At 46.1% G+C, this 15321-nt stretch overlaps 1 protein-coding gene across 1 annotated transcript; it reads right to left on the bottom strand.

The window, feature by feature from the left end:
* Positions 1–485: 485 nt before the first annotated feature.
* On the bottom strand, positions 486–13272 carry LOC135250003 (equilibrative nucleoside transporter 2-like). Its single transcript, XM_064325772.1, has 13 exons — positions 12960–13272; positions 11226–11283; positions 10407–10488; positions 8650–8795; positions 7471–7610; positions 7166–7300; positions 6608–6705; positions 6151–6223; positions 5613–5806; positions 3038–3140; positions 2534–2619; positions 1831–2030; positions 486–1132 (listed from the first exon to the last, which is right to left on the bottom strand). The coding sequence occupies exons 2-13, from the start codon at positions 11255–11257 to the stop codon at positions 1021–1023; spliced, it is 1401 nt and encodes a 466-aa protein (XP_064181842.1). The 5' UTR covers positions 11258–11283; positions 12960–13272; the 3' UTR covers positions 486–1020.
* Between the last annotated feature and the right edge of the window lie 2049 nt (positions 13273–15321).

Raw genomic sequence — 15321 nt, 5'->3', positions numbered from 1 at the left:
GTAAATTTGGCCAAGGCTACTAAGGCCCGATGTACAGAACAAATTTCGCGCTGCATGTGAAGGTCGTGATAATAAATTTGACGATTTAACACCGCCTCAAAGCGAAATATTTTACCCAAACCGTCGAACCAATCCGTGACTCGAGGCATTTACCAGGACCAGGAGAACTCTCCGAACGCCTTCCGGAAAAAAAAACTCCCGATTCCGATCCGCCCCGTGTCAGTCACCTCGAGCGCTCATTCATGCTAAAGGGGTCTCCACAAGACGCAAACCAGCCATTTTCGTTTTTTTTTTTTTTCCTACGAGTGGCATTCTGTGTGAAGGAACAGATTCTTTCTGCATTCCGCGGTTTACAAAGACATAAAACACCAGAACTGTGCGTCGAACGGATTCAACTGAGGCAACGGCCGTTTTCGATTTGTGACGGGTCCCAATTATGATAAATATTACTCAATTATAATTTTTTTTTAAACTACACCATAGGCTGAGAGGAACAGTATATACAGATGTCCCTGGGCTCAGAATTAGTGACAGACACACAAAATAAATACAATTTCCACAGTGACCTGGCGGCTGTGGAGCAGACCTGTATGTCCCTGTGCAGTCCGCCAATGACAGACCTCTCCACAGAGCTGCTCCTCTGTAAGGGTGACTATTCTGTGAGTACACACTCCCTTCTGAGGACCGACGCTGGAAATAAACAGCATCTCTGCTGATGCGATTCTTTAAGATAAACAAGACCAGGTCAAAACCAAGTACATGGCTGGACCTAGCACACGTGATCCGGCCGACCAATGGTGTGACTTCATAACTCGGCCGACCAATGGTGTAACTTCACTCAGGCAGATCACTCAGTGACTCAGTCACAGACATTCGCGTTTATAGGGCTGGCCCCGCTGTTGCAGTCCAGCCAAAAATGGGGGGGGGGGCGGAGGGGGGAATAGTTTTTGGATGTCAGTCAGAGAGTTTCCTTCCTCTGTGGAGGGGAGCGTGCTGTTTTTGGGCTGAGGGGCGGGGACTCTACACCAGGGCCCGCAGGGGGAAGGACAGGCCGGCTCCCAGGGACAGCCCCAGTGCCAGGAAGAAGGTCATGAGGGCGCCAGCCGTCTCCGCGTCTTTGGGCTCCACCAGCCTGGGGGAGAGAGAGAGAGAGAGAGAGAGCGAGGGAGAGAGCAAGAGAGAGAAAGAGGGAGGGAGAGGAGGAGAGAGAGAAGAGAGGGAGGGAGAGAGCAAGAGAGAGAAAGAGGGAGGGAGAGGAGGAGAGAGACAGAAAAGAGAGGGAGGGAGAGAGAAAAGAGAGAATGAGAGAGGGAGAGTGAGAGGGGGAGGGAGGAAGAGAGAGGGAGGGAGAGGGGGAGAGAGAGAGAGAGAGAGAAGAGAGAGAGAGAGGGAAAGAGCAAGAGAGGGGGAGACAGAGAGGGAGAGAGCAAGAGAGAGAAAGAGGGAGGGAGAGGAGGAGAGAGAGAGGGAGGGAGAGAGAGAAGAGAGAGAATGAGAGAGGGAGAGAGAGAGATGGGCAAGAGTATGAGAGAGTGAGTGTGTGAATGGCTATGACATTCAGGGTACAAGTCGAGTGATTGGAGTATTGTAGTGGCCATGCTCGTCAACCAGGACATGCTGCCTCCTCATTGGCCCTGGCCTTTTGCTGATGAAGTAATAAGGTAATAAAACCCTTGCTCGACACAATATTTGTGGTATACCATTGGATTTAAGGAGTGGGGGAGTGAAATTACTCAACATCCTGGTTAAGGGAGTCTTTTGTGCGAGTGAGGAAGGGGGCCGCTGTCGCTGTGGGGGGGGAAGGGACGGAGGGCCTTTGGGGACACTCACATGGGTGCGTAGGACATGGTCAGACAGACGAAGTATCCGCTGGAGAAGGAGAAGAGCATCATGATGACGGCGAAGGCGGCATCGTGGGGGAAGACCACGGGCAGGTGAGAGCGGTACTGCACGTTGCACAGCATGATCAGCGGAATGAAGACCAAGCGCGCCACCACCAGGATCGGGACCAGGACACTCTCCTTAGCGGGCTGGGGAGGAGGAGAGGGAGAGAGGGGTAGAGGGAGTAAGAGAATGAGATGGAGGGTCAGTAGAAATATTAGCATGAGGAACTGCAGTCCTCTTCCTGGACACTCTCCTTAGCGGGCTGGGGAGGAGGAGAGGGAGAGAGGGGGTAGAGGGAGTAAGAGACTGAGATGGGGGGCTCAATAGAAATATTAGCACAAGCAACTGCAGTCCTCTTCCAGAGAGGTGGATTTGCAGAGAATTCCGTATCGGTGGAATTCTAAGACGGAAGTTCTACAGCCCACACACAATAATCCATCAAAAAGAAGGACAAATTCAGAACACAGTTCTTGAGTTTGACTGATGTGTACTGCAGACAAAGGTAGGTGTCATAAGGCAGATTAGTAGGGGGCTTTTGCGTGGGGTACCTGTTAAGGCTCTGTTCCTGTGAAGGAGCAGCCCTTCCCCCCAGACGGACAGCCATAAGAAAGGCGTCGTCGTCACCACACAGCACAGCACACACACTCACCCACTGAATCACCGACGTGGCCGTCCTGCTCAGCCAGTCCATTATGTTGAAGTTCAGGAAACAGCACACTGGGACGAAGTAGATCTCTGGAGAGGGGGGTAGGAGAAAGTCAGGCAGAGAACAGTAGAGGACAGACAGACAGACGGACAGGAGAAAACAAATCCCATCAGCACCATCCAGTTGCACCTCTACAGGGCAGGCATCACTAATCCAGGAGCAGCCATTTGCAATGGGAGCTTCTCAAGGACCACTGTAATTAAAATGGCGGAAGCAGAAAATCCGCAATCTAAGAGTGCAATCTTCAAAATAAAAAGGCGGGGAAAAAACAGAAAAATCCTCTGGTTGGCAGTTTTTCCCCTCAGTAGAAGAAAGTATGAGGTTTTGGGCTGATGGGCGGGGCCTCTACGCCAGGCCCCATCACTATCCAAAATGGCGGCCATTTATAAGGGGAGCTGCTCGGACACCAACTGTTATTAAAATGGGCGTCATAGCGGACCGACCTACCCCACCTCCCGCTGAACTCAGACTTCACGTCCACCGTGACCGCAGGGAAGACGGAGAGCGTGACGATGAACACAAACGTAATGGAGAAAGCCATGACCCAAATCTGCGATAGTGAGAGAGAGGGAGAGAGTATAACCACATAATCACATAATTATTTACTGTATGCAACTGTTGTCTGCACTGTCATTATTTCTGCGTATGTGAACACAGTTTACTGCCGCTATGGCAACACAATTCGACTTGTGACCCATGAAGCTCCATCTGAACTGAAACAAAAAGGGAGAGGGGAGAGGAAGATAAAGCGAGAGATTGAGAGACAAAAAAAAAAGATAAGGAGAGAGGCATCGCATGATGAGGACGGGTGCCAAGAACCCGCTCACCCTATTCTACTGATGTCACTGAATCGCCAGTCAATTGTCACGGTTACCGCCATGTACGCATTTGAGCGACATGTGAAACTGGCCAATAGCATCCGGCTTCAACCAGCCGAAGATAATGCCTGACTGTACTCATGTGGCCCTATCTGGTTTCATTCACAAAAAAGAGGGGGAGTGGGGGGGGGGGGGCAGTCGGGCCAAAAGTGGGCTAAACGAGGCCTGTGGGAATGGAACAGGGTCATTACCTTCTTGAACACGTTTGAGACGGAGGGGAACGGGGTCATTACCTTCTTGAACACGTTTGTGACGGAGGGGAACGGGGTCATTACCTTCTTGAACACGTTTGAGACGAAGGGGAACGGGGTCATTACCTTCTTGAACACGTTTGTGACGAAGGGGAACGGGGTCATTACCTTCTTGAACACGTTTGAGACGGAGGGGAACGGGGTCATTACCTTCTTGAACGTGTTTGTGACGGAGGGGAACGGGGTCATTACCTTCTTGAACGCGTTTGTGACGGAGGGGAACGGGGTCATTACCTTCTTGAACACGTTTGTGACGAAGGGGAACGGGGTCATTACCTTCTTGAACGTGTTTGTGACGGAGGGGAACGGGGTCATTACCTTCTTGAACACGTTTGAGACGAAGGGAACGGGTCATTACCTTCTTGAACACGTTTGTGACGAAGGGAACGGGTCATTACCTTCTTGAACACGTTTGAGACGGAGGGGAACGGGGTCATTACCTTCTTGAACGTGTTTGTGACGGAGGGGAACGGGGTCATTACCTTCTTGAACACGTTTGAGACGGAGGGGAACGGGGTCATTACCTTCTTGAACACGTTTGTGATGAAGGGGAACGGGGTCATTACCTTCTTGAACGTGTTTGTGACGGAGGGGAACGGGGTCATTACCTTCTTGAACGCGTTTGTGACGGAGGGGAACGGGGTCATTACCTTCTTGAACGTGTTTGAGACGGAGGGGAATGGGGTCATTACCTTCTTGAACGTGTTTGTGACAAAGGGGAACGGGGTCATTACCTTCTTGAAAGTGTTTGTGACGAAGGGGAACGGGGTCATTACCTTCTTGAACACGTTTGAGACGGAGGGGAACGGGGTCATTACCTTCTTGAACACGTTTGTGACGAAGGGGAACGGGGTCATTACCTTCTTGAACACGTTTGTGACGAAGGGGAACGGGTCATTACCTTCTTGAACACGTTTGAGACGGAGGGGAAGAGGGTCATTACCTTCTTGAACGTGTTTGTGACGAGGGGAACGGGTCATTACCTTCTTGAACACGCTTTGTGACGAAGGAACGGGGTCATTACCTTCTTGAACACGTTTGAGACGGAGGAACGGGTCATTACCTTCTTGAACACTTTGTGATGAAGGGGAACGGGTCATTACCTTCTTGAACACGCTTTGAGACGGAGGGGAACGGGTCATTACCTTTGAACACGTTGAGACGGAGGGGAACGGGTCATTACCTTCTTGAACACGTTTGTGATGAAGGGGAACGGGTCATTACCTTCTTGAACACGTTTGAGACGGAGGGAACGGGTCATTACCTTCTTGAACACGCTTTGTGATGAAGGGGAACGGGGTCATTACCTTCTTGAACGTGTTTGTGACGGAGGGGAACGGGTCATTACCTTCTTGAAGCGTTGTAGACGGAGGGGAACGGGTCATTACCTTCTTGAACGTGTTTGAGACGGAGGGGAACGGGGTCATTACCTTCTTGAACACGTTTGTGACGGAGGGGAACGGGGTCATTACCTTCTTGAACGTGTTTGTGACAAAGGGGAACGGGGTCATTACCTTCTTGAACACGTTTGAGACAGAGGGGAACGGGGTCATTACCTTCTTGAACGCGTTTGTGACGAAGGGGAACAGGGGTCATTACCTTCTTGAACGCGTTTGTGACGAAGGGGAACAGGGGTCATTACCTTCTTGAACACGTTTGAGACGAAGGGGAACGGGGTCATTACCTTCTTGAACACGTTTGAGACGGAGGGGAACGGGGTCATTACCTTCTTGAACACGTTTGAGACGGAGGGGAACGGGGTCATTACCTTCTTGAACGTGTTTTTGACGGAGGGGAACGGGGTCATTACCTTCTTGAACACGTTTGTGACGAAGGGGAACGGGGTCATTACCTTCTTGAACACGTTTGAGACGAAGGGGAACGGGTCGTTACCTTCTTGAACACTTGCAGGACGGAGGACTTTTTGGCGGGGACCTGGCGCTCGGTGTCGGGGCGGTCCTGGGGGAGCAGGGCCCGCGTGTCGCTGTCAGCGCCCCCGGGGGTCAGCTGCTCCTCTGACCCGGGCCCGTTAGCCGAGGAGTAGCCGCTGTAGCCATTGAGCTTAGCGCCCTTCAGGAGCGGCTTCTCTGTCAGGGGACAGGAGGGCGCGTGAGCCCAAAAACTCATTTTTTGGGGGGGGGGTGCTGGAAAACACTGCCTTTTAAAAGCTTTACAAAGCTTATATTTATCGTTATGTTCTATCGCCCAGCCTAAGCCCACAGTAAGCATAACCCCAACTCTCCACACCTGGTTACAGCATGGACTAATCATGCCTGTTACTGCAAAGAGAAAAAGCTTTTATTCTGACATCAAAGTGGTCTGTCAGCGGATACCGGTGGGCGAGCGGGCTTTTATTCTGACATCAAAAGCGCGTCAAATTGGGCCCTGCGGACGAGCAGGCCGCAGCCCCAGGTTGTGTCGCCGAACCCACCTTCAGGAGAAGGTGGAGCGTTGCAGTCCACGTCCATTCCTTTGCCTTTGTTGAAATAATAGCACGCAAATGGCTGCAAGAGATCAAAGACGCCATCAATAGCGCACTGATTTTATCGACGCTGTTTTTAACGGGAGCAATCGGATGCGTGACATCACTTCCAGAGCACAGACGCTAGAAATGGTGCAGATCAAAGGGCTGTTGTGTCAGCAGCTAATGATAAAATCTTAGGAAAATGAGAGAGAGCTGCTGTTGAAAATAATTCAGGGTTTGATGCTGATTGTAGCAACAATGCACCAGTATTGCTAAGTCGATTAGGGTATACTCATATAGATGAAAGGCCACTTTGTATGTGTGTGTGTGTGTGTGTGTGTGTGTGTGTGTGTGTGTGTGTGTGTGTGTTGTAATGCCCACACTTGCAGCTTGCTATTTGTTTAAAAATAATGAAAACCCTCACCAGGTGTGGCAGTAGCAGGTAACACGATAAGGTGACGATGGTTCCCCCACAAGGGGTAATGAAGTACCCCAGAGCAGCAGTGTCTGGGTCCGTCCCACCTAAACACACACACACACGCACGCACACGCAGACACGCACACGGACACACACAATTGTATGCACATGCACACACAAATATATGCGCATTTTTTAAAACACACAAATAGGTCCATGTAAAATGGCTCAAAACATCTTGCTTACACATGGCATTGTCATTGTAAGTAAGATTCCGACATTAATTGACCTGCCTGGTAAAATAAAGGTTAAATAAATAATAGAAATAGCAGGGCATTCTTATGTAGGCATTTCAGCTACAATCTACAGGTTGATTACCCGAGATATTAATTTTGTGATCTGCATTTTTGTCTCATTTCCTGTGGTACACAAATCTGAAAAACAGGGTGTTTGACTGTAACTCAGAGTAACACGAATTCTGCAGCAGGACAGCTAAGATTCAGGCATCTCTGTCCAAACAGGAGAAAACAGGGAGTAGAACACAGACAGAGCCGCGGTACTCACTGGAGATGGCTATTAGCATAGCGATGGTAGCGAAGGTGCCCGCCACTCCCTGACCACTCATGAAGAAGACGCTGTACTTCTGGGGGAACTGCCCCACCAGCCCGAACAAACTGCCCTGCATTACTGCCCCGAACGCTGGCGCGAGAGACACACGCTATGGTCAGTACTGCGCCCATAATCACACGCAGAGCGTACACAGGTCAGTACTGCACTCACACAGTGAAGCTGCAGAAACGGTCACACCTTTTAAATTTGTTAGTTCACAGACATACACTGCACACACTGACATGACAGGTGTGACTCACAGTTGATGAACCAGATGGTTGCCATGGTGACGGAGAAGAAGCAGTCGTTTTCCATGGGGACCCTGACCAGCGACGCGTTGAGCATGAAGAGGACGAGGATGCAGACCAGGCTGCCAGCGATCCTCATCTTCTCCGAGATCCTAACGATGAAGGACACAGGGGTTTAAGGACAGAGCCCCGCTCCCACAACTCACTCTGATTTCAAGAAGGTTTTTGATTAAAACCTTTGATTTTGATTCAAATTGGATAATTCACAGTGGAAACTCATGGAGACATGAAGTGCTATGGATCGTTCAGCCAAACAGGGTATTAAACCAAAAGAGGTAAAAAGCAATCAAGCCTCATCAAGCTCATTATTACAGATGAAAAAAATGCTGAGTACCAGTAGCATCATCCAGGAGTCACACTTACCATTGATAAAAAAATGAAGCCACTATCTAGATTACACAAGTAGCATGATAAAAAGCTGGTGTTGGATAGCCAGAACAGCAAGAAAATCTAAAGAGATCAAAGACAGCAGTTTGCCATTTTGAAAGCAACGCAGAAAAATTGTTATACCAATTCAAAAATCATCTAACCCACTAGTTCCTGGGCAGGGGGATGAGGCTATCCCAGCATGCACTGGGCAAGAGGCAGGATGCTACAGGTAGTCAGCATTTCATATTTAAGGTTCTGAAATATCTGCATCAATTTCACAAAGATATTTGCAGCAGTTATGTAATGAGGAAACGTCTCGGACACTCAAGGATCAGGGCTGACTCTCCTGTAGGTTTCACGCTTCTACTGGCTGGCTGCAATAACCAGCTCGAGATTGTGGAACCCAGCAGTGATCGAGACCTCAAGTCAAGGGTAAATTCCGTTAAAAAAACCAGGCGCAGAGGTCGATTTTCCGGGGTGTCACGATGAAGCACGAAATCGGAGCGACCAATCGCCCAATCCAGTACCAAATAATGCGTGACCCACGCGTGGATTTTACGCCTGGTTGTGACACGGCATCACGCGTTTTAGAGTCCGATTACACGCGCGAACTCCACGTGCACAAAGCGTGCACGACAAGCGATTCAGAATCAGGCTGCCCGACCCCGACCCTGGTCCCGGTCCCGGTCCCACCCCCCAAGCACAGCCACTACGGGAGAAACTGAGGTGGGGGGGGGCTGGTGTGTGGACGCGTGTCCTCACTGCTGGTAGAGGAAGGAGTTGAGCAGGGTGAAGAGGAGCAAAGGCAGCTGGGACAGCAGGGTCAGCCAGTTCCCGAAGTGGTACTCTCTGTGCGGGAGGGCCGTGCCATTGGACCACTCTGTGGTGTTGAGACGAGCCTGGAAGTACTGCAACAACAAAAAACAGAATGTGTACTTTTAGAGAGAGAGAGAGAGGGGGGGAGAGGGGGAGAGGGGGAGAGAGAGAGACAGAGAGAAAGAGAGAGAAAGAGAGAGAGACAGAAAATAAGAGAGAGACAAAGTGAGAAAGACAGAGAGAATAAAGGAGGAATGTTTGCTGGCATTACTGTGAGTAAACACTGACGAGAGTCACCATCTTGTATAAGGGTCGTCCCAGAACTGAGTGAGCCAAATCCGCGAGGGAAAGCGGCTGTTCAGCCCTCCAACGCTTCCTCAATAATGAGGTGCTGGCTTAAAATCGAGTGCTGACCCAGCATGCATTGCGTTGCATAGTGCCATTAAAACATGGCAGGGCTGACGACATTTAAATCCAATTTGACAGCCGTGTCATACCTTCTCTAAAGACGATTATCGTGGTCCTCGCAGTATTGTCTTCTTTGCAAATAAGTGTTGCCTCAAATGATGCAAAGTTCGTTGAATGCCGACAAATTGCAATAAACATTATTTGTAATGCAAATGTGGCAGTTCAAGATCAAGCTCACTGTGCCCAACTGTTAAGAGATATTCTCTTAAGCCGTGATGATTTATTATGGAGAGATAATTCTTTGTAAATTCCGATTCGTCAGAGCACGTAAGTGACACTTATAATTAAGCGGAACTCCAAACAGAGGGGGAGTGAATTGGGACCAGGGGGGAGAGAGAACGAGTAAGAGACAATGAGAGAGACAGACAGAATGTGAAAGATGGAGAGGAAGAGAAAGTAAGAGGGAGAGAGATACAAACAGAACAGGACAGGTAGGTTTAAGAGAGTGACAGGGCCTGGGAGATATTCTCCATTATCCAGACGTTTATGTACTTCGCTGTTATTCCTTCAACACAATTTTATCTCAACTGCTTCAGGAAACATCCAGCAGCATGAATGGCCTCCTGATAAATTCAGCCTGTGTAAGTCTCTCTGGATTAGAATTCCTGCTAAATTAAATTTATTTCAATCAAAATACGGAAAGTGCGCCCTCAGACACACTGTCCCAAGCTCACACCAAGACGGCAAACCTTAACAGACCAATAAAAACCGGCGGAATCAAACCAAGTCTCTCCACAGTTCCACTCTTCACAAACGCAGTGTTAAAGAGAGTCTCGTTTAACATACTTTGACACAGTCAAACACATCAGCCCGGCCGAGGCGCACAGTTAACTCACTTACATACATGACTACGCAATTACACACTAAAACACTTTGGAGCCATTGTCCAGCGCTGATCAAATCAGGAATCTTAGCCACATCACGAGGGCTTCAAACAGCGAGGGAAGAGGTCTTAAAGCGAGCGCCTCGAGTTTAACAACACAAACTCCTAAATCAATGTGTGAATTTTAAAACAATGAAGCTAATTTATTTTAAACGCATTATATCTGAATGTGTTTAAATGCGTCTACAATCAAATTGATCCATCCTCAGGATTCAAGAACTAAATGGCTGTTGAAGAAATTCATGTTAAGAACAGAAGGGCCCACCATGGGATTTGAACCAGCAACCGCCTCTGGTTGGAATTATGAACGATGCCACGCTGGGACAGGTATGCAGGTGCGTGAGTGGCTTACCGTTATAGCAGTCATGAAGAAGTTCCATGGCAGGAGAGTTCCCAGACCCAGGATGAAGAATATCACCCCTACTAATAACCCACTGCCAAGGAGGAGCAGACAATATTCAAAATTAATTTTTAAAATATATATACTTTATTTAATTGTATTAATTCTCAATTAAGTGCTAATTGCAGTCATTTCAAATACATCGACATATACAAACTAAGACACAGTATAATCAATAATCACTACACATACTCACAAAGGAAGGAGGAGGAGGAAGGGAGGAGAAGGAGAGAAAGGTTTGAAAAAGAAAAGAGGAAGGAGTAGAGGGTTAAAATGTATGAATCAGTAAATGCTGGTATCTGAAAATAAATCTCCAAAATATACAAACAGGATTAAAAATGAACTGGGCGAACAACGAGGCTACTTGTTGCATGTGAACGATCAACAAAGAGCTTGTTTGTTTCCTCAAAGCAAAAACAAACAAAAAAAAAACATAGAAGTTAGCCAGTTATTAACTAGAGTTGGTAGGGGTACATTTTTCAAAGATACGGTGCATTTCAAAACCAAGACTACTACACTCGAGTAAAAGCAGAAGTATAGCCAACACTTGAAATAAACTCTAGGGTGCATAACTATGCAACGGTGCGCAACAAGTATGAGAATCGCACAGGGACAATAATTACATTGTAGGAATGTTTGCTTGGGGGGCAAACCCATACGACAGTGTCAGCTGCTGTACTGAAGGGGTTCATGAGCAGGGCAGGGCTCAAGTTCCCATAATTCAGTCTGTTCAGGAAATGAACTGCAATCTCCCCAACAGCCAGGACTTACCGATCCACTGGCGTGCCTGCCTGAGTCTTCATCCTGTGTTCTGCACGGGGCCCGAGGGCTAGTAACAATGAGAATGGGAAAATTTTGAATCTACATTCAAAAGAACAGACCAATGGTATTTCTCTGGTAGGCTATTTATTCATGTCTAGTGCAGCCAATTTTCAATGTGCATTTTGATCACGCTACTCCCTGAATAGCAAGTAAAACCAAATAACTTCAGCAACGTGAAATCAATATGTAGTGACTGAGGGATTGAGTATTAATTTCATATTACAAAGTTATTGGGTTTGCCTCCACCCCCATCAAAACTGAATCTGCACATTAAATGTGTTCCACTACTTACATAGCACTCAACTTCACATTGGAAGTCAGCCTGAATATTCTACAAGTTAAATACTCCCATGAACAGCTTAGTACAGGGCCGACAGTTTGGCACACTTCATAAATTAGCTTCAGGCTAGATAAAATACAGACAGTATTTCTCCTCATCCTTCCCATTTAAAAAAACTGTATATCTTATGTATTTTACTCCTCACTAAATATCTGCTGAACATTCAAGTTTTTCCTTCTTGTATCATGAACAACAAATAGAGGCTTGGTATCATTTTATTGCTGTGTCCCCAACAGAGGAGTAAAACGGGCATATACTTCTTCAGTTTATTTTACAGTATTATGCAATGGACCATAGAGGCGACGGAATTACTCATGACCAGAACCGTACGGATGACTCCACGTTTGTCAGGGTCGATTAGTTTCCAAGAGCTGCATTTTCAGACACGCACGAGAACTTAATAATTCTCGCCACTACAATGAGGAAAAATGTTTGATTTTTAAAATGCTATTCTACAACCCCCAGCCATAACATATGGTGTGATGTGGACCTGAAATCTCTCTAATCAGAGTAAAGCTAGGCCGATGCCTCGTTTGCCACATTTGACCCAGACTTATTAAATGAGGCCGTTTCTGGGGTTTTGAAATACTGGTGCTGATGGTCTTAGCATTCTGAACAAATGACATTCGTAAAAATTAACTTCAAAAAACAGTAGTCCAATACATGTGTTGAAGCATTTTATCTGTGCAGATTAATTAATTAACTATTCAATGTTTCTTGAAAAAGTACTGTTGCCCTTCATACATACACCAGTACGTTAAGTGGTTTTGTTTGGCGCAGAATGTCCGTATAGGACCACCACGCATCCACATCCAAATATTCGGCTTCAAATAGAAATAATTTCCCAAAAGACACAGATTGCTCGTCGGTGTACCCGAAGATTTAGGACTATTCAAATTTGAAATGCGTATCAGACGGCGTTAATGGTCCGGATCTGAAACGCGAATCCACATATTTGCATCGCTGTACTTAATTACAATATTAAACATTATGTGCGGTAGATTCTCGTCACCTGAGAGACACTCCAATAGCCTAGTTTATAGTTAGTACCACAGGTCTAGCACCAAACAGACCTGACAGAAAGAAAGGAATGCAATGCTTTTACTAATAAAATATATGCAAACCCGATACACAGTTGGCCGATAGGTCCACAATATTATCATTTGTTTCACTGGAAAATAGTCTAGTCACGTAAATGCATACGCTCAATTAAAATAGTTTTAAGAATATTGTAGCAAGTCTGCAAGTATACCAAAATCAAAAAAATCTTAATTTTGTTAAACAAATAAACCAAACACTTCACCGCAGTTACCATCCATGCCTTTCAGCTCAGGAAAACTCACCTGTTCGGGATTGGGAGAGGAGTGGTGGTTTGCGTCAATTGAAAAGTGGTAAAGATGGAACCAGAGCGTAGATAAAGCTGCGTCCCAGAGCTGGTGCCGTGCCTTGCTGCGTGGCGGGCACAAGCAGAGTGGGACCTCGGTGAAATTCCTACCCTTGAAAAAAGAGAGAAATGAACGCGGAGGTTGGGCCGTGTCCGGGGCAGCTGGTCCCGCGCGCACGCAGTGCTGATGGTTACGCTGGCAGCTGTGTTTGGACTTCGTTGAAGGCGTCGTCCACGTGCAAACGCACGCGCCGGAATTATTTCAAGTAGCGTAGCGTAGCCAATAGCTATTTCAGTATCTTTCAATGAAATCGCTTATGCAGAGTAAACCACCGTAAACTTGTCATGCCACTGCTCCAATCCGAACACTACCGTACAAAAACGGTAAAAACCGACGCGCACTACTCCAGTTCAGAGTTGTGACTGCTCGTCTGACGGCTTAGTTAGTCCATACGTCAATAAACAGTTTGCCTTCATACAATGTTACACACACACACTATCAGTATTGTTATGTAATGCGATATTATAAATATTGTTTTTTAATCTCACTTCATTATAGCCCTATGGTTATGGGACAGTTATGCAATCGTAGGCCATTTAAAATAATTTATCTGCTCTTCGTTGCCTAGATAATTTAGTTCCCCTGCATTACAAAAAAACAAACAAAAAAAAAAACAGCAAATGGACAAACAAACATGCTTCATATCAGTATATCAGTTTTGAACAAAGGGGGTCTTGTTTCCAACAACTCACTAAACCCCAATCCCAGCATCTTTATTTACATCCCGTCTTACGGAGGACCTGGAACACATAAAATTACTATTTGCTTCTTTGAAGGACTGTTTACTGATCAGGACTCGTTACTGGTCACAAGGATAACCCGAGGACTTTGTTTCTCCACAATCAACAAGCTCCCGAATCTAGCCTCTGGTAAAGATTCTACCTATCTTTTTTTTTTAACTGTGCACATTATTCCCAAGACAAGATAGCGGCTAACAGGCTTAATATAGCCAAAACGGTGCCATACTTAGCATTAGATTTAACCAGCCCTCCGTGTAAGGCAATCAGTGCACCCTTAGACCTGACTGATGCACAGATGTGAAGTAAAACCGTCTCACAGCTGAAACCTTTCACACGTTCACTTGCTCCCTCCCCCCCCCCCCACTAGATTTCTTAAAGGATGGTCTTCTTCTGCATTTCAGATGGTGTCTTAAACACCGTAAACTACTTATTAACAACTGATAGTTTCCGCCCCCCACAGCTCTGAGAACAGCCATTGTGAATCCTTTACTTAAGAGGAATAAAATTGATTCGTCTGTGATTTTTATGGGGCGACACTGCCTCTACAAAGTTTGACATAACATGCCAAATTCCACAGAAATCCATTTTGGGACCTCTGCTCTTTGCACTATACATGTTACCCCTGGGTCATCTAATTAGACAACATGGTGTCAACTTCCATAATCACACTGATGACCCAGTTGTGTATCTCTGACCCGGTGAAAACAGTGTTGTCAGCTCCCATATAGAAAAGTGCCTTGAAGACTTTAAGCTTTGTATGTCTTGAACAGTTTTCTTCAACTGAACAAAGGAAAAAAAACTGAGGTTTTGGTCATTGGGTCAAAAATACAAAAGGACAATGTACTCAGCATGTCAAAAACTTTGGGTGTTATTTATTCTTGATTCTGAATTTAACTTTCAAGTTCATGTTAATAATGTAACCAAAGAAGGCCTTCTTTCATATGAAGAAATATTTCTGAAGTGAGGTCTTTTTTCATCAAAGGCAGATGCTGAGGGATTAGTGCATTCTTCAGTTCCAATCGGTTAGATTATCATAATGCACTACTCTGTGGTATTCACAAGCACACTAGCAATCAACTGCAATTTGTACAAAATGCAGCCGTCAGAATACTGACAAAACCCATAAAAAGAATCCACATTCTTGTCTTAGAGGTATTTTGGTATTTTTATGTCTGTTTTAAATTCCCTTTTATAAATACTCCTGTTTATATGATCATTATCACTATTATTATTATTATTATTATTATTATTTGGCTATTTCTGATTTGCCACATGTCTCTTATATATTTGTATGTTCTTTTCTTACAACCCCTATATTTAAATGTTATATACAATTAAAGTTATTATTATTATTATTGTGCAATATTTAATGAATTATGTTGCTGATGGAAAACCTATGGGTTGGCCAGTAGGGGGCGCACTGCACTCTGGATCAAATAGCACCCCAATGCCCCCACATAGTGAAAGGGGCCCTGTGCTGTAGAAAGAGCCATCCTTCAGATCAGACATTAAATCGAGAA

The sequence above is a fragment of the Anguilla rostrata genome, chromosome 3, assembly GCF_018555375.3.
Source record: "Anguilla rostrata isolate EN2019 chromosome 3, ASM1855537v3, whole genome shotgun sequence".
In the NCBI taxonomy this organism is placed as follows: Eukaryota; Metazoa; Chordata; class Actinopteri; order Anguilliformes; family Anguillidae; genus Anguilla; species Anguilla rostrata.
Note: the sequence above shows the minus strand (reverse complement) of the source record. Positions and strands in the feature narration are given on the sequence as shown.

Coding starts and splice junctions, on each gene's coding strand:
- LOC135250003 (XM_064325772.1), bottom strand. CDS start 11,257: ATGAAGACTCAGGCAGGCACGCCAGTGGATCG. Junction 5,807..6,150: donor CGCTCCACCTTCTCCTGAAG/GTGGGTTCGGCG, acceptor GTCCCCTGACAG/AGAAGCCGCTCCTGAAGGGC. Junction 3,141..5,612: donor TCCTGCAAGTGTTCAAGAAG/GTAACGACCCGT, acceptor TCACTATCGCAG/ATTTGGGTCATGGCTTTCTC.